The sequence below is a fragment of the Elaeis guineensis genome, chromosome 4, assembly GCF_000442705.2.
Source record: "Elaeis guineensis isolate ETL-2024a chromosome 4, EG11, whole genome shotgun sequence".
Lineage (NCBI taxonomy): Eukaryota > Viridiplantae > Streptophyta > Magnoliopsida > Arecales > Arecaceae > Elaeis > Elaeis guineensis.
In genome coordinates, this window is record NC_025996.2 from 41,483,645 (window position 1) to 41,509,634 (window position 25,990).

General features: G+C 33.1%; 2 protein-coding genes and 1 long non-coding RNA gene across 3 annotated transcripts; all 3 read left to right on the forward strand.

The window, feature by feature from the left end:
- Positions 1-546: 546 nt before the first annotated feature.
- LOC140857484 (receptor-like protein EIX1) lies at positions 547-4,820 on the forward strand. The gene has a single exon (XM_073256427.1). It carries the CDS (start codon positions 1,025-1,027, stop codon positions 3,551-3,553), a length of 2,529 nt encoding a protein of 842 aa, XP_073112528.1. The 5' UTR covers positions 547-1,024; the 3' UTR covers positions 3,554-4,820.
- Positions 4,821-16,967: 12,147 nt separating this feature from the next.
- LOC140857486 (uncharacterized) lies at positions 16,968-24,119 on the forward strand. Its single transcript, XR_012140943.1, has 3 exons — positions 16,968-17,412; positions 23,000-23,069; positions 23,196-24,119. It is a non-coding gene; the product is annotated as an uncharacterized lncRNA (long non-coding RNA).
- Positions 17,409-19,878, forward strand: LOC140857485 (cuscuta receptor 1-like). The gene has a single exon (XM_073256428.1). The coding sequence runs from the start codon at positions 17,800-17,802 to the stop codon at positions 19,123-19,125; it is 1,326 nt and encodes a 441-aa protein (XP_073112529.1). The 5' UTR covers positions 17,409-17,799; the 3' UTR covers positions 19,126-19,878.
- Positions 24,120-25,990: the final 1,871 nt, after the last annotated feature.

A 25,990-nucleotide genomic window follows, 5' to 3' on the forward strand; every position in this document is an offset into this window, starting at 1 on the left:
TGCATCTTTTCTAACCCTTACTTTTTGAACCGGTGACCAAATAGTGCTGCGGCAAGCAAGTGGTCTTTTTAAGCACCGCATGGACTTTTGCATTCAATGTTCTTCAGCATTGGTGGCTTGACCATGTTTGGAGGCATCAAATCTTACATTCCAAGATGGAATTCAATCAGAGGCCAATTTATTGGCTGGTCATGGACGGCAATGCTTCAGACATATGCTTTCTTTCCTGCTTCAGATAAATATAAAGAGACGCATCTACTTCATCTTACAGCAACTAAACTTATGGATATAAAAATCACCCAAGTTCTACACAGAAGTCATGTGTGGCGTGGAAAGAAGTCTTCATAAAAATCCCACAGACAATTAAGTCATGTGGTGTGGAAACAGGTCTTCATAAATATCCCACGGACTCTTGACCTCGATCAAGTCATGTGTGGTGCGGAAGAAGCTTCACCGTGTTGGGAAACTTCTACCCTTACATTCCATGATAGAATCCAGCAGTCAATTACATATTGGCTGGTCATGGACGGCAATGGAAGATACCTTTCGTCCTCCTAATATAAAGAGGTTCTTCTACTACATCTCACAGCAACTAATAGATTCATGGATCTAAAAGGAACCCAACTTCTATTTTTGTTCTTTTCATTTCTGTGCGCTGATCAAGTGAGGAAACTCAATGGAGATTCAATCCCAGGCTGCATACCGGTCGAAAGGAATGCTCTTCTTGGGTTCAAAGAAGGCCTCAAAGATCCCACCAACAGGCTATCTTCTTGGATGGGTGATGACTGCTGCACATGGGAAGGCGTGGCTTGTGACAATCGGACTGGCCATGTTGTCAAGCTGGACCTCCGCAACCCACATCCATTCTCCTTCTACACTGATATTCTGGGACAAATAATTTTTCGCCGCAGCAACACGTGGGGATTGCGAGGTGAGTTGAGGCCTTGCTTTCTTGGGCTGAAACACCTGAATTATGTTGACCTGAGCATTGAACAACTTTGGAGGAATTCGTATCCCAGAATTCATGGGCTCATTCCGTCAGCTCAAATATCTTAACCTCTCCTATGCTGGTTTGGGTGGACTGATCCCACACCAGCTTGGGAATCTATCGAGCCTCCAATATCTTGATCTCTGTAGTTGTTTTGATCCCTCTGGACTTCTCATCGATAATGCTCTCTGGATTTCTCATCTTTCTTCTCTGCAATATCTAAATATGACGGGTGTGGAATTCAGAGGAGGTGCCCACTGGCTGCAAGCGCTAAACATGCTCCCTTCTATTATTGAGGTATACTTATCTGATTGTCAAATCAACACCATTCCGCTCTCTCTTCCATATGTGAATTTTACTTCACTTTCTATTCTTGATCTTTGTTGGAATTCCATTAATTTGACGATACCTGGTTGGTTGTTCAACATAAGCAGCCTCGAGTACCTTGATCTTAGCTATAATTTCTTTCGGGGCATCATTCCGCCTGCAATTAAGAATCTAGCTTCGCTCAAGGCCCTTGATTTATCCGATAATCTATTTCTTGAAGGCAAAATTCTGTCTTTGCTTGAGGGTCTATGTAAGCTGCAGAATTTAGGATTGTCAGGTATTAATATCAGCAAAACTTTATATGAATTTGATGAACTATTTGCTAGATGCATCAAAAAAAACAGCTTAGAGACTCTGGAGCTGGCGGACACCCAGCTTAGCGGTTATTTGCCGGTCTGGTTGGGAGACTTCAGAATGCTCAAAATTCTCGATTTGAGTGGCAACTCAATTTCTGGTCCTATTCCTGCATCACTTGGAAGACTTGCAGAGTTAGTTGAATTATTTCTCGGAGGGAACTTTTTGGAGGGTGTCATGTCTGAAGAACACTTTGCCAATTTCACCAAACTGCATGCTTTAGATTTATCACAAAATCGATTAATTCTGAATCTGACGTCTGATTGGATTCCCCCTTTTCGGCTTCGTTTGTTAGATATTGGTTCATGCAAGCTGGAACCACGATTTCCAGCATGGCTCCGGATGCAAGAAAATATTTTCTTTTTGGATATGTCTAGCACAGGAATTTCAGACACTATACCGGATTGGTTTTGGAGGTCATTTTTTCAGATATTCTGCTTAGATATCTCCAGCAATGGAATCACTGGCAGTGTACCTGATCTTACAAATTTCGTCAGTCTTTATTATTTTAATTTGAGTTCTAACTACTTTGAGGGACCTTTGCCAAATTTTAATTCTTCAATATTGTCCCTACTAGACCTATCGAACAACTCATTTTCAGGAGCAGTTCAACATAACATTGGCAAAAGTATGCTTAATTTGAAATATCTTTCCCTTTCCACAAATAATTTAAGTGGTCAAATTTCTTTGTCTCTTTGTCATTTCGGGTATGGTGCTCTTGATCTTTCAAAAAATCTTTTTTCAGGTGAGCTTCCTGATTGCTGGAACCACTCTTCCTCTATCTTTATCATGGATTTTTCAAGTAATAATCTATTTGGAAGTGTTCCTCCATCAATCTGTTCGTTACCTTTTCTTGAGTCATTGCATTTGAGTAATAATAATCTTTCAGGAGAACTCCCTTTATCCTTCAAGAGTTGTGCGAGATTAATTACTCTTGATCTTGGACAAAATAGATTCATTGGTACAATACCTACTTGGATTGGAGAAAGTTTGTTGTCTTTGAAGATCCTTCGCTTACGATCAAACAAGCTTGTTGGAAATATTCCTCCTAATCTATCAAGACTAAGTGCTCTTCAAATCCTGGATCTGGCAAATAACAATTTATCAGGAACCATCCCTTCTAACTTTGGAAACTTTACTGCCATGAAAGTGTCAGGGGAGATGAATGAAACCATTTTAAAAAATTCTACTCGTTACAATGTAAAGATGCAAGTGACCATAAAAGGAATATACATTGAGTATGACATATTGCTTCCACTTGTGATCGTTATGGACCTTTCAAATAATAACTTATCTGGAATGATACCAGAAGAGCTGACCAGCCTTTTTGGACTCGTGAGCTTAAATTTGTCTGGAAATCATCTGACAGGAAAGATCACAGAAAATATTGGTGCATTGCAACAGTTGGAGTCACTTGACTTGTCAAGAAATAATCTTTTCGGTGGAATTCCTTCGAGCATGATTGGTCTAACTTTTTTGAGTTACTTGAACTTGTCATATAACAACCTATTAGGGAGAGTTCCAATAGGCAATCAGCTTCAAACCTTCATTGACCCATCCATTTACATTGGTAATCCTGATCTTTGCGGGTTCCCATTAAGTCAAAAGTGCAAAGATGACAAGACAAACCAAGGTCTAAATGCAGTTGGAGGGGATGAACAAAATGATAACACCATGGATGAAGAAGGATCTGAAATGGAGTGGTTGTATATGAGTATGGGGCCAGGATTCGCTATAGGTTTCTGGATTGTTTTTGGCCCACTATTATTCAATAGAAAATGGAGAGAAGCCTATTTTCAACATATAGATCAAGTATTCAATGTGGTTTATATGGCCCTGGCAACAATTTTCACCAAGTTTAAAGTACACAACATTACAACGTGATAGTTTGTGACCTTGAATTGTATTTGTAATTTTTTTCCTTTTTTCTTAGAAGTGATTGTAGAAATATTCAGAATGGATTATCTATACTCAAGCTCTACTTTTACACATGGAAACTGCACCTGTACTACTCTAATAAAATAATTATGTTCAAACTAATTCACTTAATTTATCAGTCATATATCATATATCAGATAAAATAATATCATTTGCTTAGTCTGCTGACTGCTGAAACCATTAATGATCAAACAGATCCTAATAAGCAGCATATGTCGCCTGGGAGTTCTGAAATGTTGAGAAAGGATGGGATGTAGTAATAAACCTGATGCACTCTTTATTCTCTGTACTTATGCCTTAAATCAAATATCATCAAAGTGACTTATCCCATGGAATAGCCAATCCTTTCTGCAATATAGAGATATCCCTCCAGAATTTATCCCCATGATCAAACATAGCCGAAGCTGGTTTTGAATTTGTTCTATCATTAAAGCACCTTGACTCAAAGGACATCTACTATGGTAGACTTGTTTTTTGTTCCCTACGTCCCATGCGGTGTATAAAGAATTACTCTTCATCACCGCCAAAGGAGGCGACGGACAAACGTCGGTAATGGGCCGAGACAGGCGCAAGCCTGCTGCATCCGAGTTCATTGGAATGGGCTTCACCCTCAGTTTTTGGGTCCAGAAAAGTTTTTAAGCTTGATGTGGGCAAGTCTTCCTGGGCTAGCCCATGGCCCGTAAGGCTGTTTGAAATCGAGGCTATTTGGACACGTTAATGGCGAGGAGGACGGGACGAGCCGACTCAAGTGGCTGAGCGTATGGTCGGCATGAGCGGCAGAGAGAAGTATGGGCATAAGGGGGCAGCCGTGGCGGTAAGAAGTGTGCATGAGGCTGGGCATGGGCATGGTTATATTGGGCCTGGATTGGGCCGTGTTCTAAAGATTTGGGCTCAGAACTGGCTGAACCTATGGTGCAGTGGCTGAAGCCCAGTCCATTCCCAATCATAGCAAAAGATCTGTCTGTGGACAAGTCTATCAATACCATCCAGCCAATGCAGGATGTTGTTTCACGTCTTAACACGGTTAAAAGCCTCTTATTCCCCTGTTAATTCTATAAAAGATCAGAATGGTGAAGCAAGGCATCTCCATAGTCCAAGTGCAACGAAAACTTGCAGTTTACTTGGTACATCATGCAAAACATAGTGGGTTTTATCATAAAGTCCAACTGTGACACATAATCCATGTTTAAAGTGCTCCGAGCAGCTTCGCACATTCCTAGTCTTTGTATATGTGATGGACGACAATGCACCAATTTTTAATAGCTTGCACTTTTGGAGAGCTAAAAAGATCGAAATGTTACTCTTTGGAAAAGATCTCCATGTCAGGACTTCCATCAGCTCCAGAAATCAGTGAATATATAATAATGTTTCCGCGTGCTTCTTTGGACATGTTTTCCATAACTATAGTCAATCCAATTTCAAACAAGAATTTGATTAAAAATAAGGCTAATTTTAGACAACATATAGGGTTCAGGTTGCACCGGGTTGCATCTTTTGAATGAAAGAATGGTTGATTTTCTTATATGATGTCGATAATTAGATCATATTTTGTATAGATTTTACAGCATTTCAATTTTTTTATTCACCATTTCCACATATTTCAAAGTAGTCATTGCGCAATCCAATGATAGAAGGTGAATCTCCTTTTACTTGTGAAAGTAACAACTCCAATCCAATATAATATGACTTCTCAAATATACATTGAGGACTTATTTGGTCTGTGGGAAGAACTTTTCTTCCCAAGAAGTAACTTCTAAGAAAACAATTTTTCAGGAAGTTACTTCTTGAGAATAAGACTTTACTATATTTGGTTGATCATGAGAAGATGACTTATTATAAAGTAGCTTATATTTGGATGAGTATCTATTTTTCTAAAAAAAATGTGTAAAATACCTATTATACTCTTAGTAGATATAAAACCATATTTTTTTACTCATAAACTTTATATAAATATAAATATTATATTTATATTAATATAAATATAACATTAGACCATAATAATTTATTATGTTAATATAATACTAATATATTAATATTATATTAATATAATATGAATATTTTAATATAATAAAATTATTAATATAGATATAAATATAATATTATATTAATAAAATATTATATCAATATTAATAAAATATTATATTAATAAAAATATTAAAATAATATTAAAATATAATAAATATTAATATTATATTTATATAATTATTAAGATGATATTAATATAATATTATATTACTATTCAGTATTTTATTCTAACCATCTATTGATATTTTACTAAATTTTAGCTATGGATTTTAAAAGGATATTTTAGGAAAAAAAAAGTACCACCACTTCCCATGTCATGGCAAGTATTTCATGGGAAGTTTTCACTTCCCAAGAAATGTGGGAAGTGACTTTTCATGGGAAATACTTTTTTCACTCTCTACTCTTAAAATTTCAACCAAACAAGAAGTTCTTTCTCCACTTTTCATGAAGTATCTTTCTCCCCTCTACTTCCCGTCAATCAAACGAGTCCTAAATATCATTGCGCAACTCAAATTAAATTTGAAATCTGAGCTGACATAAAGTTTATAAAGTTTTATACAGACAATCATCAGGTTTAGTGACGTGAAAGAAATGCTCAGCGTCTTGCAATGTTCTTTGTAGTTGAACCTGTTTTTTTTTTTGTTTCTAAAAAAAGAGAGAGAAACTAGAGGCACGTTTTTAGAATCGGAAAACAAGACCCATGACCAAATGTCTAGGATCAAACCGAGATCCATATAAGGTATCTAATGGTCGTCCTCTTGACTATTCAGGAATATTACAGTTAGGAGGGAGAAGATTTCTCTCCATCCAAGCGAAAGAGAAAAAGGAAGCAGAGAAAACAACACAGTAACAACCCCCAAAGCCACAAGAAAACAAGAAGGTGGCTACGCCCCAAAGCTACCGTTGCTTTGCTTTGCTTTGTGGATTTGTGTTGTTTAATTTATTATAGGATTTATGTCTTCTATTTCAACATTCTTACTCTCTTTTTTTTTGCTTATTGTTCCAGCTGTATATCATGACCGATGCATATTATCTTGCTTTGACAAAATTATGTTATTTTGGTTAAATAATTGTTATATTTTTTTTCCTTACTGATTGTAAGAAGATGAGGATGACATGTTGTAAGATCGATACTATCGACTATTTTTTCATAGAATGTTGTAAGATTGATATTATTGACGATCATTCATTGAAATTACGTTGGAAGATTGAACATTTTGGAACTCATGAGGAGAGGCATATAAAGTTTTATGAATACAAGTCCAAATTTAAATCTATACAGGAGAATGAATATTCGAATCATCTGTTGTTGTTTTGAAACTATGTAGATGGATGAATATCTAGATTGTCTATGGTTGTTTTGAGATATGTACATATAGATGAATATTTAGATTATCTATGATTGCTTCGAGATACATGCAGATGAATGAATGCCCGAATCATCCATATTTGCTTTGAAATCTATGCAAATGGATGCATAATCCTGATCATTCATTGATCATTTTGAGATCTATGTAGAAGATAAATAATTTGGATTGTTCACATGGATGCTTTGAAATTTGTGCTATAGATGAATAATCTAGATCATCTATTAGTCGCTTTGAGATCTATATAGGTGGATGGATTGTTACTTTAATTTGAATTCATAAATTTAAATATATAAAATGCACAAAATTAAAGAGTAAATATAATAGCATAACTAAGTGATATTTGCACTAAGTAATGAGATAAACATGGTGCTATATTTTAGAACCTAAATTAAAGTTCAATAGTGTGTAAGTTTATAGGGTGCTTTAAAATTCAAATTCAACTATGAATTATTTACAAATTTTTAATTTTAAATCTGAAATTTTAGAAAAGATTTATATATTTCTCCTTTTTTAACTGAAAAATTAAAAAAATTCTACATGGTTATCAGAACATTAGAAAAGATTTATATTGCTATTTTATACATTTCTCCACTATTTTAAAGCAGTGAAAAAGAAATTTTTGTTTTAATTTAATGTAATAATTTCTATATGAATTTTTGAGCAATAACTAATGAGATTTTATGCTAGAAATCTAAACAAAAGTTTTGTATGGTTTTCAAAGCAACAATTATTAGAATTTTAGTTTAAAAATGGACTAATTATCTACATAGTTTTTAGAGCAGTAATTTTTTGGATTTTATTTTTAAATTTATTGTCAATTTTTTTATAGTTTTTAAATTTCAGGTAATAAGATTTATATTGTGAAGTAAACTAAATTTTTGTACAGATTTTAAAGTAGAAAGCCTAGGTTTTTTTTTAAATTTAAGAATTTTAATTTATTTTCTACACAAATTTTGATGTACAGATCAAAGATTTTGTTTTAAGAATTTAGATTTTGAAGTAGCGGCCAAAAGGATTTTACTTTGTGCACATATTGTAAAGCTGCAAATAGAATGATTCTTTTTGCATGTTTCTCAAAGCAATAAAATTTGCTTTAAAAGCTGATCTTTTTTTAAAAAAGAATTCAACTTTTTTATAATGGAGATAAAGCTTTCTGATGCTACACAATGAAAGCAAATTTAATATGCTACTCAAATAAGCAACTAGTAGCAATTCCTAGTTTAACCATGAATTTTATTTTTAGTTTGTTAATGATGTGGTGCCTACAAATTGCTAATATTGAAAAAATTAATATTTTCAAATTTTTATAACAAATTTTTTAGATCAAAAGATTGAAGGCTTGTTTGGATTGAGCCATTGAGGTGCACTATCTTAAAAATGAAATTAGTCTTGCTCATATAGGCCAATAGCGAGATCGTTTGTAAGATACAACAATCCAACTCAATTCGATCCTCCTCTGAGTATGATCGCAAGTGAAGTTTGACCCAATCAATGCTTTCAATTGCCCAGACGACAATTATATTGAAAAGAGAATAGATGAAAAATAAATTGAAATGAATAGGATGAAAAATTTAGTAGAGCTTTCTCTATTTTGGACTAAGCAGAAGCACAAGGCCACAATAAACTTGGAACCAATGATGCTAAGCTCTTGAATCGGTAGCCTTTTTATAGGTTCAGTCCAGATAACTACCGAAGAGACCTATAAAGTTTGTTATTTTATGGATAAATATCATAAAAAAATTGATCAACTTCTTCATTGATCAATTTACCCATATTCTCACATTTTTCAAAATGGATAAGTTACTTTTTCATGGGTACCATTTATCTATCAAATAAAAAAAAATCTTATCCATCTAGAGGGTGGCTAAATCATTTTTCCATCAATCAAAAAAATGATCTTGTTAATTCATTCCTTGTATACCCTTAGCTTTATAATAATAATATAATATAATAATATATTATCATATAATAATAATAATATATTATATTATTATATATATTAATATAATATAATATGATAATATAATACTATAATAATATAATACATAATAATAATATTATATTTATATAAGATATTAGCATAATATAATATATTATAATATACTATAATATATAATAATATAATAATATATAATAATATATACTAATATAATATCATATATTATACTATATTATTATATAAAATAATATTATATAATATTATATTAGTATAGGATATTAATATAATATAATATATTATTATATATTATATTATTATAATATATTATAATATATTATAATATTAAAATATAATATATTATAAGATAATATATTATATTATAATATTATATATAATAATATTTATATAATAAAAGATATTATGAAAAATATGGATAGATTTTAGCAACTTATTTAGAAAATTAGTAATACAAAAGAATATGGATAACAGATTTTTGAGTCATTTTTTAATATATAAAAGAATATAAATAAATTATTTTTTTATCTAAATATTATTTAAAATATTTATCTAAAAAAATATAAATTTTTAGATAAATTTTTTATTTTCAAAAGAACAGACTCGTAAAGACCTCAATGGCTTTGATATTGTTAGCACCTCATAAAGCTTACCAGCACAAAGCTTACCAGCACAAGCATGTTAAATGAACATGGAAGTTAGCTTAGCATTATGAAACTCAATGTGGAGGTAAACTTCATCCGCAACGCTTACGTTATATATTGAAATTATATTTAAATCTTAAATTTACATTCAAATCTAATATATATATATATATATATATATATATGGAGGCATCGCAACGATGCCTTCCTACATCACGTTTTCTAATCTGTTTGTATGCCACGTGTTGAAAAAAAATCCGAAGCATAGCCTTCGCACGACGTCCTGTGGCGCTGCCCGTTTGCACACCATGCGTCCACAAAAAAAAAAAAAAAAAAACACACTGAAATGCGATGTCGGCACACTCTCGCTCCACCCAGACAAAATTGACGAGATCGCACGCTCACACCGCCAGTTTTTTTCATAGTCGCCAGCACGGCACATCACGGGAACACGGGTCTCCGACCGATGGAAGAATATAGATCAACAGGTGCGGGCGGAGTCGTGGACGGCGGCGCCGTCATGGAGGGAGCCGAGCTAGGCACAGGTGGACAGGACGGCGACGATGGTGCCGTCGTTGGTGGGGGGGGTCAGAGGGATTGAGAGTGGAGCTGACGGGTGGGATGGAGGGCGGAAAGGCGGGCAGCGGTGCGGATGGCGAAAGGGAGGGTGTCGGGGCGAGGGGGGAGAGGGGGAGCATCTCGTGCGCGAAGAGGAGGAGGGCGAGTGTCAGTTTGGGAAAGTTAGCCCGGTATTCCATTGGAATAGAGGGAGGGGGGGGAGGGAGAGAGAGAGAGAGAGGCATTTTATTGAAGCTTAAAATTTTAGAAATAATATATGTTTGAACTAATTTTAAAAAAAATCCCACGCATTGCATGGGTTATATACTAGTTTTAAATTTAACTTGAGGTGGGGTAAAACATGCTATCATCCACGCACATACGTGCTGTGCATACCATGCATGCGGTACAATTAACCGAGCTAAGGCGAGTGCATGCAAGTGTATGGCCGCCAACCCAATTGACCGATCTAAGGTGAGTGTATGTGAGTGTATGGCCGCCAGCCCACTATTGTTAGGTTGTGTTTGATAGTTGGCAATCTGTTCAGATTGCTGATAATTTAAAAAGATTCCATCAGATTATTACATTTAGTATGTTTTTTGGGATAGTAATCTGGATTGTCTTGACAATTTAGATTACCTCTCAAAAGGTAATCTAGATTATCTAAAGATGGCTATCCATATTATCAAATATTTGGTAATCTGACTATAAAATATTTGGATGAAACTACCTTCATCAAAAAAATAAACTAAACCCCTCTTTCCTCCGCAGCTCCGGACCGAACATGCACCCCTCACCCCACACCAACCCCCCCCCCCCGCTCGCGCAGCGCCACCGCCGCTCCTTCACGCCTCCCCTCCCCCTCCTTGTGCAGCGCCACCCGCCGCACCTCCCCCCAACCCCTCCTCCCGTGACCGCATCGCCCGCCGCTGCTTCGCTCTCCCCTCCCCCACGGCCCCCACCTGGTGTGCCTCCGGCATCGCCCCTCGGCCCCCACTGCGCTCCCCTTCCCTCCCCTCCCCCTGTCTGTCGTGCCTCCTCCGTCTCCTCCGGCTCTGCATCTAGCGGCAGGGATGCGATGGAGTTCCACCCGAGAGAGGTACTGCCGAGGGATGCGATAGAGTTCCATCCAGAGAGGTCTGAGTGCACCGCGAGGATAGCGGTGGCAGGTACCGTCGGAAACATGGAAGGAAGAAGAAGGGGGAATGGGTAGCGAAAGGAAGAAGAAGGGGGGAATGGGCAGCGAAAGGAAGGAGGAAAGGGTATTTTGAAAATTTGATGTTACATTATTAGTAATCTGATTGTCATGCCAAACATGTCAATCAAGATTTTCAGTAATTTTACTGCAATATTATCTGCGTATACCAAACATAGTAATCAATATTACTGTTAATTTAATGGTGGCAATCATCCTACAGGTACTCTAGATTACTTTTTAAGATTGTCTGATGATGCACCAAATGCAACTTTAGAGGATGCTTGGTTCGCGACTGCAATTGGAATCAGAATTGATTGGAATGGAAATCGGAATGACCAAATCTCTTAATATATTTGATTCATGATTAGAATCGAAATAAAAATTTGAATCCATAGGAGAGGGTAGTGATTGAATTTTAGATAGATTAGATCATTCCCATGCTATCTCGAAATAGAAATCAAAATGAAACTTCCTTCAGCCAAATAATTGGAATGGGAGTCATTTGTCATTTTAGATCTTAATTCCGCCCAATCAAGCATTCCCTTAGAAAGCCTAACTTAGACTTGAAAAAACAAGTCATGTGTAAATGCAAGAGCACAGAAGTCATGCATGAGTACTGCGATCTCTCCAACGTGTAGTTGAATAAGGACACAGCCGCATGCCCACTATCCTTAAAGTCTTACTTGGAGTTGCAAAGGCAAGCCACGTATAAATGCAAGAGCACAGAAGTCATGCATAAGTGCCAAGACGTCTCCAACGTGTAGTTGAATAAGGACTAAAGATGCGCCTCATGCGGAAGTACTCAGCTATTCTAGAGCTCTTTTCCAGAATAATACAAAAAAAAAAATAATTACCAAAATAATTCAAAACCTAACTATTTTACCAAACTAATGCAAAAAGAAAAAACGCCATTTTGAATGGAGTTTTTTTCCCCTTCCACGTCACTCTTTTTTCCACGATGGCATCGTCCCAAAAAGGAAACGCCTTAAAAACGCCATTTTGAATGGCGTTTTTAAAAACGGAAAAAATGGAATTTTTTTTTAAAATTTTAAATTAATAAATAAATTAAAATTTTAATTTTGATTGAAATTTAAAATATAAAGATTTGAATTTGTAATTCAAATAAAAAAAATAATTTTAGATTTTTTTTTCAATTTTTTTAAAAAATGTCTAAAAAAAATCTTAAGAAATTTAAAAATAAAAAACATCATAGAAAATGAAAAAAAGAGAAAGAAATATGAAAGAAATAAAAATTTTAAATTTAATTGAAAAACATCATTTCAAATACTTGTCAAAAAATATAAAAAATAAATTTAAAAAATAAAATGTACCATTAAAAAATCAAAAAAATAATAATTATAATTTAAAATTTTAAAAAAATTAAATTTTAAAGATTAATTGAAATAAAAAAATTTATAAATTGAACTTTAAAAAAAATAATTTTTTTTAAATTATTGTAAAAAAATTATCTCAAGAAAAGAAAAAAATATTGTAAAAAAATAAAAAATGCCATTTTGAATGGCGTTTTTAAAAACGCCATTCAACATGGCGTTTTCAATTTTTTCCACCAAAAAAAAAAGGAAAAAATCGGAAAAAATGGAATTTTTTTTTTAAATTTTAAATTAATAAATAAATTAAAATTTTAATTTTGATTGAAATTTAAAATATAAAGATTTGAATTTGTAATTCAAATAAAAAAAATAATTTTAGATTTTTTTTTCAATTTTTTTAAAAAATGTCTAAAAAAAATCTTAAGAAATTTAAAAATAAAAAACATCATAGAAAATGAAAAAAAGAGAAAGAAATATGAAAGAAATAAAAATTTTAAATTTAATTGAAAAACATCATTTCAAATACTTGTCAAAAAATATAAAAAATAAATTTAAAAAATAAAATGTACCATTAAAAAATAAAAATTTTAAAAAATCAAAAAAATAAGAATTATAATTTAAAATTTTTAAAAAAATTAAATTTTAAAGATTAATTGAAATAAAAAAAAATTTAAATTGAACTTTAAAAAAAATATTTTTTTTTAAATTATTGTAAAAAAATTATCTCAAGAAAAGAAAAAAATATTGTAAAAAAATAAAAAACGCCATTTTGAATGGCGTTTTTAAAAACGCCATTCAACATGGCGTTTTCAATTTTTTCCACCAAAAAAAAAAGGAAAAAATCGGAAAAAATGGAATTTTTTTTTTAAATTTTAAATTAATAAATAAATTAAAATTTTAATTTTGATTGAAATTTAAAATATAAAGATTTGAATTTGTAATTCAAATAAAAAAAATAATTTTAGATTTTTTTTTTCAATTTTTTTAAAAAATGTCTAAAAAAAATCTTAAGAAATTTAAAAATAAAAAACATCATAGAAAATGAAAAAAAGAGAAAGAAATATGAAAGAAATAAAAATTTTAAATTTAATTGAAAAACATCATTTCAAATACTTGTCAAAAAATATAAAAAATAAATTTAAAAAATAAAATGTACCATTAAAAAATAAAAAATTTTTAAAAAATCAAAAAAATAAGAATTATAATTTAAAATTTTTAAAAAAATTAAATTTTAAAGATTAATTGAAATAAAAAAAAATTTAAATTGAACTTTAAAAAAAATATTTTTTTTTAAATTATTGTAAAAAAATTATCTCAAGAAAAGAAAAAAATATTGTAAAAAAATAAAAAACGCCATTTTGAATGGCGTTTTTAAAAACGCCATTCAACATGGCGTTTTCAATTTTTTCCACCAAAAAAAAAAGGAAAAAATCGGAAAAAATGGAATTTTTTTTTTAAATTTTAAATTAATAAATAAATTAAAATTTTAATTTTGATTGAAATTTAAAATATAAAGATTTGAATTTGTAATTCAAATAAAAAAATAATTTTAGATTTTTTTTCAATTTTTTTAAAAAATGTCTAAAAAAAATCTTAAGAAATTTAAAAATAAAAAACATCATAGAAAATGAAAAAAAGAGAAAGAAATATGAAAGAAATAAAAATTTTAAATTTAATTGAAAAACATCATTTCAAATACTTGTCAAAAAATATAAAAAATAAATTTAAAAAATAAAATGTACCATTAAAAAATAAAAATTTTTAAAAAATCAAAAAAATAAGAATTATAATTTAAATTTTTTTAAAAAATTAAATTTTAAAGATTAATTGAAATAAAAAAATTTATAAATTGAACTTTAAAAAAATAATTTTTTTTAAATTATTGTAAAAAATTATCTCAAGAAAAGAAAAAAATATTGTAAAAAAATAAAAAATACCCTAAAAAAGAAAGAAAGGAAAATTTTCTTTCTTTTTTAGGGTATTTTTTATTTTTTTACAATATTTTTTTCTTTTCTTGAGATAATTTTTTTACAATAATTTTAAAAAAAAATTTATTTTTTTTAAAGTTCAATTTACAAATTTTTTTATTTCAATTAATCTTTAAAATTTTATTTGTTTTAAAAATTTAAATTATAATTCTTATTTTTTTGATTTTTTAAAAATTTTATTTTTTAATGGTACATTTTATTTTTTAAATTTATTTTTTATATTTTTTGACAAGCATTTGAAATGATGTTTTTCAATTAAATTTAAAATTTTTATTTCTTTCATATTTCTTTCTCTTTTTTTTCATTTTCTATGATATTTTTTATTTTTAAATTTCTTAAGATTTTTTTAGACATTTTTTAAAAAAATTTGAAAAAAAAATCTAAAATTATTTTTTTATTTGAATTACAAATTCAAATCTTTATATTTTAAATTTCAATCAAAATTAAAATTTTAATTTATTTATTAATTTAAAAATTTTTAAAAAAATTTCCATTCTTTCCTGATTTTTTTTCTTTTTTTGGTGGGAAAAATTGAAAACGCCATTTTGAATGGCGTTTTTAGAAACGCCATTCAAAATGGCATTTTTAAAAATACCTTTTTTGCACGGCGTTTCTTTTTTTTTTTTTTTTGGGACGATGCCATCGTGGAAAAAAGGGTGACGTGGAAGGGGAAAAAAACGCCATTCAAAATAGCATTTTCTCCTTTTTGCATTAGTTTGGTAAAAAAGTTAAGTTTTGAATTATTTTAGTAATTAATTTTTTTTTTGTATTATTCTGGAAAAGAGCTCGCTATTCTAGCCCTTGCAGGATTTGAACTGGCTCCGGTATGATTTGGCAAAGTATTTAACCAATGACAAGCACACAGGAGAAGCCAAATGTGGCGTGGAAAAGAAGAGGTTTTGTAAGTAATGCTTAGGATCTATTTGGTTGGAATATATTATATTATGAAATAATTTAATAATTTTTCAAAATTATTTATCAAAAAATAATTATAAAAAATAATTTTTATTATATTGATTGGTGAAAAAAATTACTCTAAAAAATAATCCGAAAAAAGATTATTTGATTGGAGATAAATTTATATATGACTATGATCAAATTTACAAATATACCCTTCAGCATAAAATAATTTTTTAATATTAGGATAGTATTATCATTTTTAATTAATTTTTATATAGTAACTATAATTAAATAGCCCTTTGCATAATGCCATCTTCATCTTAATTTTTTTGTCAAAGTTCTTTTTTGAATGAATTTGGAAAGACATCAGAATAAATTCAATGATTACATATGCAGTTTTATTAGGGATATTTTTATCAAGTATGGATTATCATCACTCAAAAATTTAACAAATATCAACTCCTATAGTATTTATTTTACCTTCTCTCTCCGAAAAATAAACATGGGGCTCATCAATTTTTTTTACTATTTCACTTTCATTTTTCATATTAAATATGATAATCTGAGATGGAATTTATTTTTTTATGCCAGATTATCCCCAACCAAAAATATCCCACGGACTTTTGACTGCTAACAAGTCACATGTGGTGTGGAAGGAAGCTAGACCTTATGAAATTATCAAAGTTAATTATCAAAGTTAACGTAACGTTATGAAATTCAATATAGAACTAAACTTCATCCATAATGCTTTTGTACATATTGAAATCAAATTTAAAGCTTAAATTCAAATTCAAATTCAAATTTTAAATATTACTTGAGGTGTGACAGAGAACATACTACCGCCCATGCACATATATACTATGCATGCCACAAACATGATACGATCGACCAAGTCGAGCCGAGTGCATGTAGGTGTGTGTAGCTGCCAGCCCACCATCTTTAAAGTCCAACTTAGATTTGAAAGAACAAGCCATGTATAAATGCAAGAGCACTCGCATTTATAATTAATATATGTGTGGTGTGGTGTGGAAGGAAGCTCGACCTTACATTCCAAGATGGAATATTCAGAGACCAATTCATTGGTTGGTCATGGACGGCAATGGAAGATGCTTTCTGTCCTGCTAATAATTAATATAAAGAGATCATTCTACTTCATCTCACAGCAACTAATAAATTCATGGATCTTAAAAGAACCCAACTTCTACTTTTGTTCTTTGCTTTTCTGTGTGCTGATCAAGTGAGGAAACTCAATGGAATTTCGATCCCGAGCTGCATACCCATCGAAAGGAATGCTCTTCTTGCCTTCAAAGAAGGCCTCAAAGATCCCTCCAACAGGCCATCTTCTTGGGTGGGTGACGACTGCTGCACATGGGAAGGTGTGGCTTCTCGTACCAGCCATGTTGTCAAGCTAGACCTCCGCAACCCATCATGCTTCGAATACTATCCTCCAAACAACACGTGGTGCTTGGGAGGTGAGTTGAGGCCTTCCTTACTTGGGCTGAAACACCTGAATTATCTTGATCTGAGCATGAACAACTTTGGAGGAATTCGTATCCCAGAATTCATGGGCTCATTCCGTCAGCTCAAATATCTTAACCTCTCCTATGCTCGTTTGGGTGGACTGATCCCACACCAGCTTGGGAATCTATCGAGCCTCCAATATCTTGATCTCAGTTATAACTATTATGATGACAATCCACCTGGATTTCTCATCATTGATAATGCCATTTGGATTTCTCGACTTTCTTCTCTGCGATATCTCAATATGTCGGATGTGAAATTCAGAGAAGGTGCTCATTGGCTGCAAGCACTAAACATGCTCCCTTCTGTTATTGAGGTACACTTATCTGATTGTGGCATCAACACCACTTCGCTCTCTCTTCCACATGTGAATTTTACTTCACTTTCTGTTCTTGATCTTTCTTTTAATTCCATTAATTCGACAATACCTGGTTGGTTGTTCAACAAAAGTAGCCTCGAGTACCTTGATCTCAGTTACAATTTTATTTGGGGGATCATTCCGTCTGCAATTGAGAATCTAGCTTCGCTCAAGGCCCTTGATCTATCTGGTAATCATTTTCTTGAAGGCAAAATTCTGATCGTGCTTGAGGGTCTATGTAAGCTGTAGTATTTAGGATTGTTAGACATTAATATCAGCAAAAATTTGCATGAACTTGATAAAGTGTTTACTGGATGCATCAAAAATAGTTTAGAAACTCTATACATGAGAAACACTCAGCTTGGCGGTTATTTGCCAGACTGGTTGGGAGACTTCAGAAAGCTCAAATATCTCGATTTGAGTGGCAACTCAATTTCTGGTCCTACTCCTGCATCACTTGGAAGACTTATAGAGTTAGTTGGTTTATACCTTAGACAGAACTTTTTGAAGGGTGTCATGTCTGAAGAGCAGTTTGCCAATTTCACCAAACTGAAATATCTAGATTTATCACAAAATCAATTAATTTTGAATCTGACGTCTGATTGGATTCCCTGCTTTCATCTTTCAGAATTATATATTGGTTCATGCAAGCTGGGACCACGATTCCCAGTATGGCTCCGAATGCAAAAAAACATTACCTATCTAGACATGTCTAGCACAGGAATTTCAGACACTATACCGGATTGGTTTTGGTGGTCATTTTTCCAGATATCCGACTTAGATATCTCCAGCAATGGAATCACCGGCAGTGTACCCAATCTTCCAGACTTCATCAACCTTTATTATTTTAATTTGAGTTGTAACCACTTTGAGGGACCTTTGCCAAATTTTAATTCTTCAATATTGTCCCTACTAGACCCATCAAACAATTCATTTTCAGGAGCGGTTCATCTTGACATTGGCAAAAGTATGCCTAATTTGGAATACCTCTCTCTTTCCACAAATAATTTAAGTGGTGAAATTCCCTTGTCTCTTTGTCATCTTCGATATAGTGCTTTTGATCTTTCAAAAAATCTATTGTCAGGTGAGCTCCCTGATTGCTGGAACCACTCTTCGCTTATCATTGTTATGGATTTTTCAAGCAATAGTCTATCCGGAAGTATTCCTCCATCAATCTGTTCATTACCTTTTCTCGAATCATTGCATTTGAGTAATAATAATCTTTCAGGAGAACTCCCTTTATCCTTAAAGAGTTGTGCGAGATTAAATACTCTTGATCTTGGACAGAATGGATTCATTGGTACAATACCTACTTGGATAGAAGAAAGTTTGTTGTCTTTGAAGATCCTTCGCTTACGATCAAACAAGCTTGTTGGAAATATTCCTCCTAATCTATCAAGACTAAGGGCTCTTCAAATCTTGGATTTGGCCAGTAACAATTTATCAGGAACCATCCCTTTTAGCTTTGGAAACTTTACTGCCATGAAACTGTCGGGGGAGATGAATAGAACCATTTTAAAAAATTATACTCATTACAATGAAAACGTGCAAGTGACCATAAAAAGAATATACATTGAGTATGCCATATTGCTTCCACTTGTGATCGTTATGGACCTTTCAAATAATAACTTATCTGGAATGATACCAGAAGAGCTGACCAGACTTTTTTGACTCGTGAGCTTAAATTTGTCTGAAAATCATCTGACAGGAGAGATCACAAAAAAGATTGGTGCATTGCAACAGTTGGAGTCACTTGATTTGTCAAGAAACAATCTTTTCGATGGAATTCCTTCAAGCATGATTGGTCTAACTTTTTTGAGTTACTTGAATTTGTCATATAACAACCTATCAGGAAGAGTTCCAATAGGTAATCAGCTTCAAACCTTCGTGGACCCATCTATCTATGTTGGTAATCCTGATCTTTGTGGGTTCCCATTAAGTCAAAAGTGTAAAGATGACAAGACAAACCAAGGTCTAAATACAGTTGGAGAGGATGAACAAAATGATAACTCCATGAATGAAGAAGGGTCTGAAATGAAGCAGTTGTATATGAGCATGGGGCCAGGATTCACAGTAGGTTTCTGGTTTGTCTTTGGCCCACTATTATTCAATAGAAAATGGAGAGAAGCCTATTTTCAACATATAGATCAAGTATTCAATGTGGTTTACATGGCCCTGGCAACAATTTTCACCAAGTTTAAAGTATGCAACATTACAACGTCACAGTTTGTGACCTTGAATTGTATTTGTAATTTTTTTCCTTTTTTTTAGAAGTGATTGTAGAAATATTCAGAATGGATTGTCTATACTCAAGCTCTACTTTTACACATGGAAACTGCACCTGTACTACTCTAATAAAATAATTATGTTCAAACTAATTCACTTAATTTATCAAGAGAGAATTGCTAATTAGTTTGAAGGTCAGTCATATATCATGCTTAAATTATTTGAGCTAGAGGACGAAGCTCATGTGAATGAGCTAAGCAGATAGGCCTGAACTTATGTGAATTTTAAATGCGTTTGAGCTCAGAAGATTGCACTCATAGGTGCAGGAGACTATGCATAATTTGTTTATTCAGCAAATTAAGGAATTAGAACTTTGGTTATTCTTGATATGCTATAAAGTTGGCTCTATCTCAAAGCTTTGCTCGATCTATGAGCCCACAAGCTTGTCATCTTTTACACTACTTGAGTTTTCTTTATTCTTTGTCATTATTGTATAATAAATCAAATGGTATAAAATTATCCCGTTGAGATGTTTGGGAAGAACATTTTGAGGTTAAACAAGTATGGTGGTTTTCGGGATCAATATTCTGACTATGAATTTACTGATTAAGAATAAAATTTGGTGTTAATGCAACCTTGAAAAATTGTAGCCAATTAACATGCAAAAAGAGAGACAACTTGACATTCACGGTAGCATGGGAGAACCTGATCGAATGTCTCTGCCAGTGGTTGTCCAGCAGTTTCAATACCACAACAAAGCAGGTAGATTTGCCTCCTTTTTCTGTCAAGATAAGAAAATGTGAGAGGCTCAATTAGAACTAACTTTTGATTTGTTGAGAATCCATGTATGAAAAAATGATTCCACAATGGACAGTAAAAACTAGTAGAAGGGGTTAATATCTTAGTTGGCTAAAAATTCAACAGCTTTTGGGTCAGCTAGGGTTCTACCAGTTAAGTCCATTCCCTTGGGCAATTTTATCCCCATCAACCCCCAAGCTCCTTCATGAAAATATGCTAGAAAAAAAAAAGAAATTTTCCTACCCTTATTAAGGGAGCGTTTGGCAATTCTTAAGCAGCTAATATCTGTACAGAGCCTGCTTCATTATTTTGGGCCAAGATAATGGCCCCACGTAATGATTTTGTCATCTTTCCTGATTGATGTGTAGAGAAATAATCTTGTAACGGTGCATCTCCAAAATTCTGGAAAGAAATTTAGCACTTCGTGGGGTCTTTGCCAGCTGAAGCACAAAACATCATCTCAATTTTTCAGCACTTCACAACTGCAGGGGTTGTGAAACAATGTTAACAAAAATTGCATGCTATGAAAAAGGAAAAATAAAAGAGTGGAAGTTGGGCTGGGTCTTATTTATTTATATGGTAGAGCTTCACAAGGACAATGCTCATGATGGATTTAGTCCTGTGCTCAAATTTCTGTGCTTGTGTCCAGAAAATAGCATTATCCCAGACCTGCACTAGACCAAGCATTGGCTTTCTCCATATTTTTAAAAAAGATAAAGCACATCAATTATTTGGCTAATTATATTTGTTTGCGTAAAGTTGCTTGTTTGACAAATATAGTTGTATTGAGATTGCCTGTTTTGATATCAAAAAATGACGGACGGGAAATGATGCTAAGTTAATTTTTTTTTTTAAAAAAAAGTAGAGGAAAGACGTATACTTGTGTTTAGATTGCTCGTTTTAATCTGATATTTGATTAAATTTACTGGGTTGGGTTCTGCATACTATTGTGTTGTTCAAATCAGATATGTCATAGTAGGTTCTGTTACCTCTTTTTATGGCTTAGATCTAACACAGGGTGTCATCCACTTTAAAAATATAATTTGCAACGGAACAAGGCCATTTTGCACATTGAAGTCTTGACACAATCCTGTTTTTATATGTAAGTTGTTGTCGCAAAACAACAGGTTAGTGCAGTTGAGGTCCATCTCTTACCGACCTAAGATCCAGTGATGAACTAAAGCACCTTCGTCTCAGAGACCTAAAAGAAAATCCACATCGGAGATTTTCTGACGAAGAACCTTGATACTTAAATTAGTCGGAGCTCGAAAATAATAAAAAATAAGAAAGAAAGAGAGGAAGGCTTCTTTTCTTTAGAGAGAATATTTATCCAAGGGTTCTCTTTCTTCCCCTTTATATAGAGGTGGAGTAGTTGACTTTTACTATTAAATCCAGTAAGGGAACTGAAGAATCTGCACCCACTTAACTGAAGATTGTGGACATCTATTGCATGCACTAAAGACAGGTGCATGATGATGGGCGTCGATTATGTGCATCATCTACAAGCATTACACACGATAATCTAGCCCACATATGTATAGTTGAAGGAAACTATCCAGAAATTTTGGTGAGATGCTGAGGTGGGACCTCGGTGAAATTCGAGGTCAGTCGAATGTGTTTTCACTGAGGTCAGTCAAATGTGTTTTTATCAAGGTCAGTTAAATGTGTCTAGGATCATCCATCTCAAGGTCCATCTCAAGGTTGGTTTACACCCAATGTCAAGAGGCTGGTTTGACAGAAGAACTATCTAGTCATTTAGAGTTTTCCATGCATGGGCTGCTAACTAGGGTCTCCAGTGTCCGTAAAAGCTTTCTCGATTTTAGCAACTCCTCCTATTCTTCTTTAGCAACCTAATGTTGAGCTCCTTAGCTGCTTGTGGAATAAGTATGTAGAAGTAGCGAGACACCTCTCATCCATTGGCCGAGCCAGGCTAGGTGAGAAAATGTTTCGCTCCTCCAACATAGGTAGAACTTGGGACAATCTTTAAGCATGCTTTTCTTTTTTCTTGGCTTCACAATGGAGCTAACATTACCCATCAATTTGCATAATGTTTGGTTTAATTTTATTGATGGTTTGGTCCGCAACACCATCCAAGGTATGCAACCGCCTGCCAAGTGTCTTTGTATGCTCAAGGAAACTACAGCTTAAATTGAATTTGCAAGCTTCCAATATCATGTAGAACTAATAACTGAACAACACTATTTTGGGAATCTGTAGAAATGAGGAATCAGTAAACATGATAGCATTGGGTTATGTTAAGTCGAGCCCTTTGCCAACCTCATCAAATTTTGGATATTTTAAAGTTGTTGTGGACTTTTCTTACCTTACGATGCTCGTGTCTTGTTAGTGAGGAGACATGCAAGTCTGGATTTTGTCCCATGCTAACTTCTAAGCCTACTCATGCTACTTGTGGGTATAAAAGCATTTGTATCTTGTAATGCTATGAGTAATTTTTGCATTCCTTTTTTTTTTTTTTTTGGTTTTCACAAAGTTCAACTCATTTCTTTTCGTATGATAATAGGTAAGAGAACGATAGTGTCTCTGGGATTGAGAAAGAGTTGGGATGGGTGGTATCCGAAAGCTTTGCAAAGGTGTGCTCAAATGTCATTTAAATATTTAAATCTAACTGTGTTTCTAATATTTGCGAAGGTGTGCAAAAATATCATTTAAATCTCACTTTGTTTCTAATTTTGGAAAAAATAATATGGAAAAACTAGGTCATTGCAGCTTAATATATGGAGTTGAAGTTCAAAATGAAGAATATATCAGAGCATGTGTGCATACAATATTCAGCAAGGCAGATGAAGTAACGGAAGTTGCCGAGCTCTAGAGCGGTCGAAGTGAGAAAAAAATGAATTTGAAGAAAAAGACTGCTGCAAATGGGATTAAGCAATTAAAAGATAAGTTTGATTTTGATGTGAAACATATCAACTTTGAAGAAAAAAAATATACAAATCAGGAGAGGCCTAAAACAGGGAGATCCAAGTTGCCCACTGCTCTTTGTTCTTACTGTTGACACTCTTAGTCGGCTACTGAAAATGGCCGCCTCAAACCAACTTATCTCTGGAATCGGATCTCCAGAAAAAACAGGTAATTTCTTGTGCATTCAATATGCGGATGACACCTTACTGGTGACCAATGCAAGCAGACATCACGCCTCTGTTTTGAAGTTCAACCTTTATGCCTTCGAGCTATCTTCTGGTTTTGACATCAACTGCCACAAAAGTAATCTATATACCATTGGAATCCCTTAAAGAGAAAGCACAATCATTGCCCAAATTATTGGCTGCGCCTACTCAAAGCTTCCAACGACTTATTTGGGATTTCCGCTCCGCCATCTTAAACCATCAGCAAGAGAAGGTTCTTTCACTCGGTGGATGCTCAACTCTTGTCAACTCAGTGCTCAGTTCAATCCCCATCTACTGGATGTCAGCACTGTTAATACCACAACAAGTTTTAAACAGAATAGATAAGAAACGGGGGAGTTTCTTGTGGAGGGGAGACAACAAATGCAAAGGAATCCACTGTCCGCTCAATTGGAAAAACGTTTGTAGACCAAAAATCTTTGATGGGCTAGGAGTTATTGTCACGCTCCAAATCCGGAATATAACACGGCCATGCTACCGAGGGATGGAGCCCACGATAACACGAAGCCAATCTATCATAATAATCTAAAATCCATCAAATAAAAGATTTAATTTCTTTATTCATCAGATAATTAAACCAATATTGGTTCAGAGCATTTAAATCCAAAATCAAATACAAATCCATATCTCAAAATCCATAATTATTTACTATAAATTCGTGATCATCATATATCTAAACCTCATTTACAAAATTTCTAAGCTTGCATCGTAGATCTCCAAATCTGAATTCCTTTTGCCGGTCCTAACCTTATTCTTCTGTTCAAACAAAAAAGAAAACAAAAAGAATATAAGCTACACTAGCCCAGTAAGTAGAACTTGCACCTCCTTATTGGATCAAGCATAAGTTTTTCATGATAATGCAATATTTAAAAAATAATAGATAATATAAAATAAAGTATTTCATAGAATATATAATAAAAATCATATATATTTCACAATCATGAATCATAAATCATTTTCATTATGTATTCATATCATGTTCAAAACATTGCTCACAGATATTCGTGCTAAGATCACTATTATACCCATGACAGAGCCATGTTTCTTAATCGATAGAGTTTTTAATTCATGTGCCAACTTTATACCCGCTGGCAGGGCCATGTTTCGTGTGGATGCTAGCTCTGGATGTCGATCTTTCAGAAGGAATTCATTCATAGCCATCTGAGAGTCTTTTTGAAATCATTATATCTTTTTCTTAAAACATACATATACATAGATGGAAAACAATAAAATTTCATGCTTCATAATCATGCAACTTTTTATAAAATACACTCATACAATCAATGCTCATAATAAAACATGTTTTTTCATATCACATATGCTGATCTCTATTTTATGAAAAATATGACTTCATCAATAAGAGATCATATGCATGAAAATCATGAAGATTTAAAAATAAATAAGGAGCGTAAGATCCACTTACCTCATTCATCTTAGATCTTCAGACTTCGTTAGAAGAATCAGCTAATCCTATTTAAAATATCAAATCATCGTCAATTTCTATTCCATAAATATAATAAGATTAAATCATAAAAAAGAGGACTGTTGACCGGATGTGTCGGACCATCCAGATATCGGGGCAATTCAGGATCTCTGATCTGAGGGTCAGATTCAAGTGACTTGATCAAAAAAAATTATGAAGCACAGATTAGATCAAGATCAATCAATAGGGTTCATTAATAATGAATTTGAAAGATCCTTGATATGATCAAATGAGGTGACATACAGCACGGATATCAAAGCAACTTCGGATCATCTTGTTAAAGTCAATATGAGCCCTTAAAAGATGAAGGCATGACTCGGTACAGGATTCATAGACCTTCTTAGAGAGAGAAAGTCGATCATGAGAGAGAAACTACAGAGAGAAAGTAGATAGAGAATCTTCGTATTCTTCAAAAGTGGCAATCATGATTGAGATCATCAGAGGTTATATCAGGGTGACTTAATATAGATTAACCATGATCGATGTTATCAATTTCGAATAAGGATCGGATCAAGATCCAATCTACTGCACGAATTTCGAAGCAGTCTCAGATCATCATATTTTCATCTCAAGTTTATCCTAGGGTCTATGATGCAATCAGAGAGAGAGAATGACCCTAGAGAGATAAAATCCATAAAAAAAGATAAAAGGTTTAGAGAGAGAAAATGGAGAGAATTTAGAGAGAGAAATTGGAGAGAGAGAGTAAAGAGAGGAGAGAGGAAAGGGAGAGAAAATTCTCTTTTTTTCTTTTTCTTTTCCTTTTTTAGAGAGAGAAAATAGAGAGAGAAATTTTAGAGAGAGAAAGAGAGAGAAGAGAGGGAAAGAGGGAGAAAGAGGGGAGAGAGGAGAGAGAAAATCCTCTCTCTTCTTTCTTTCTTTCTTT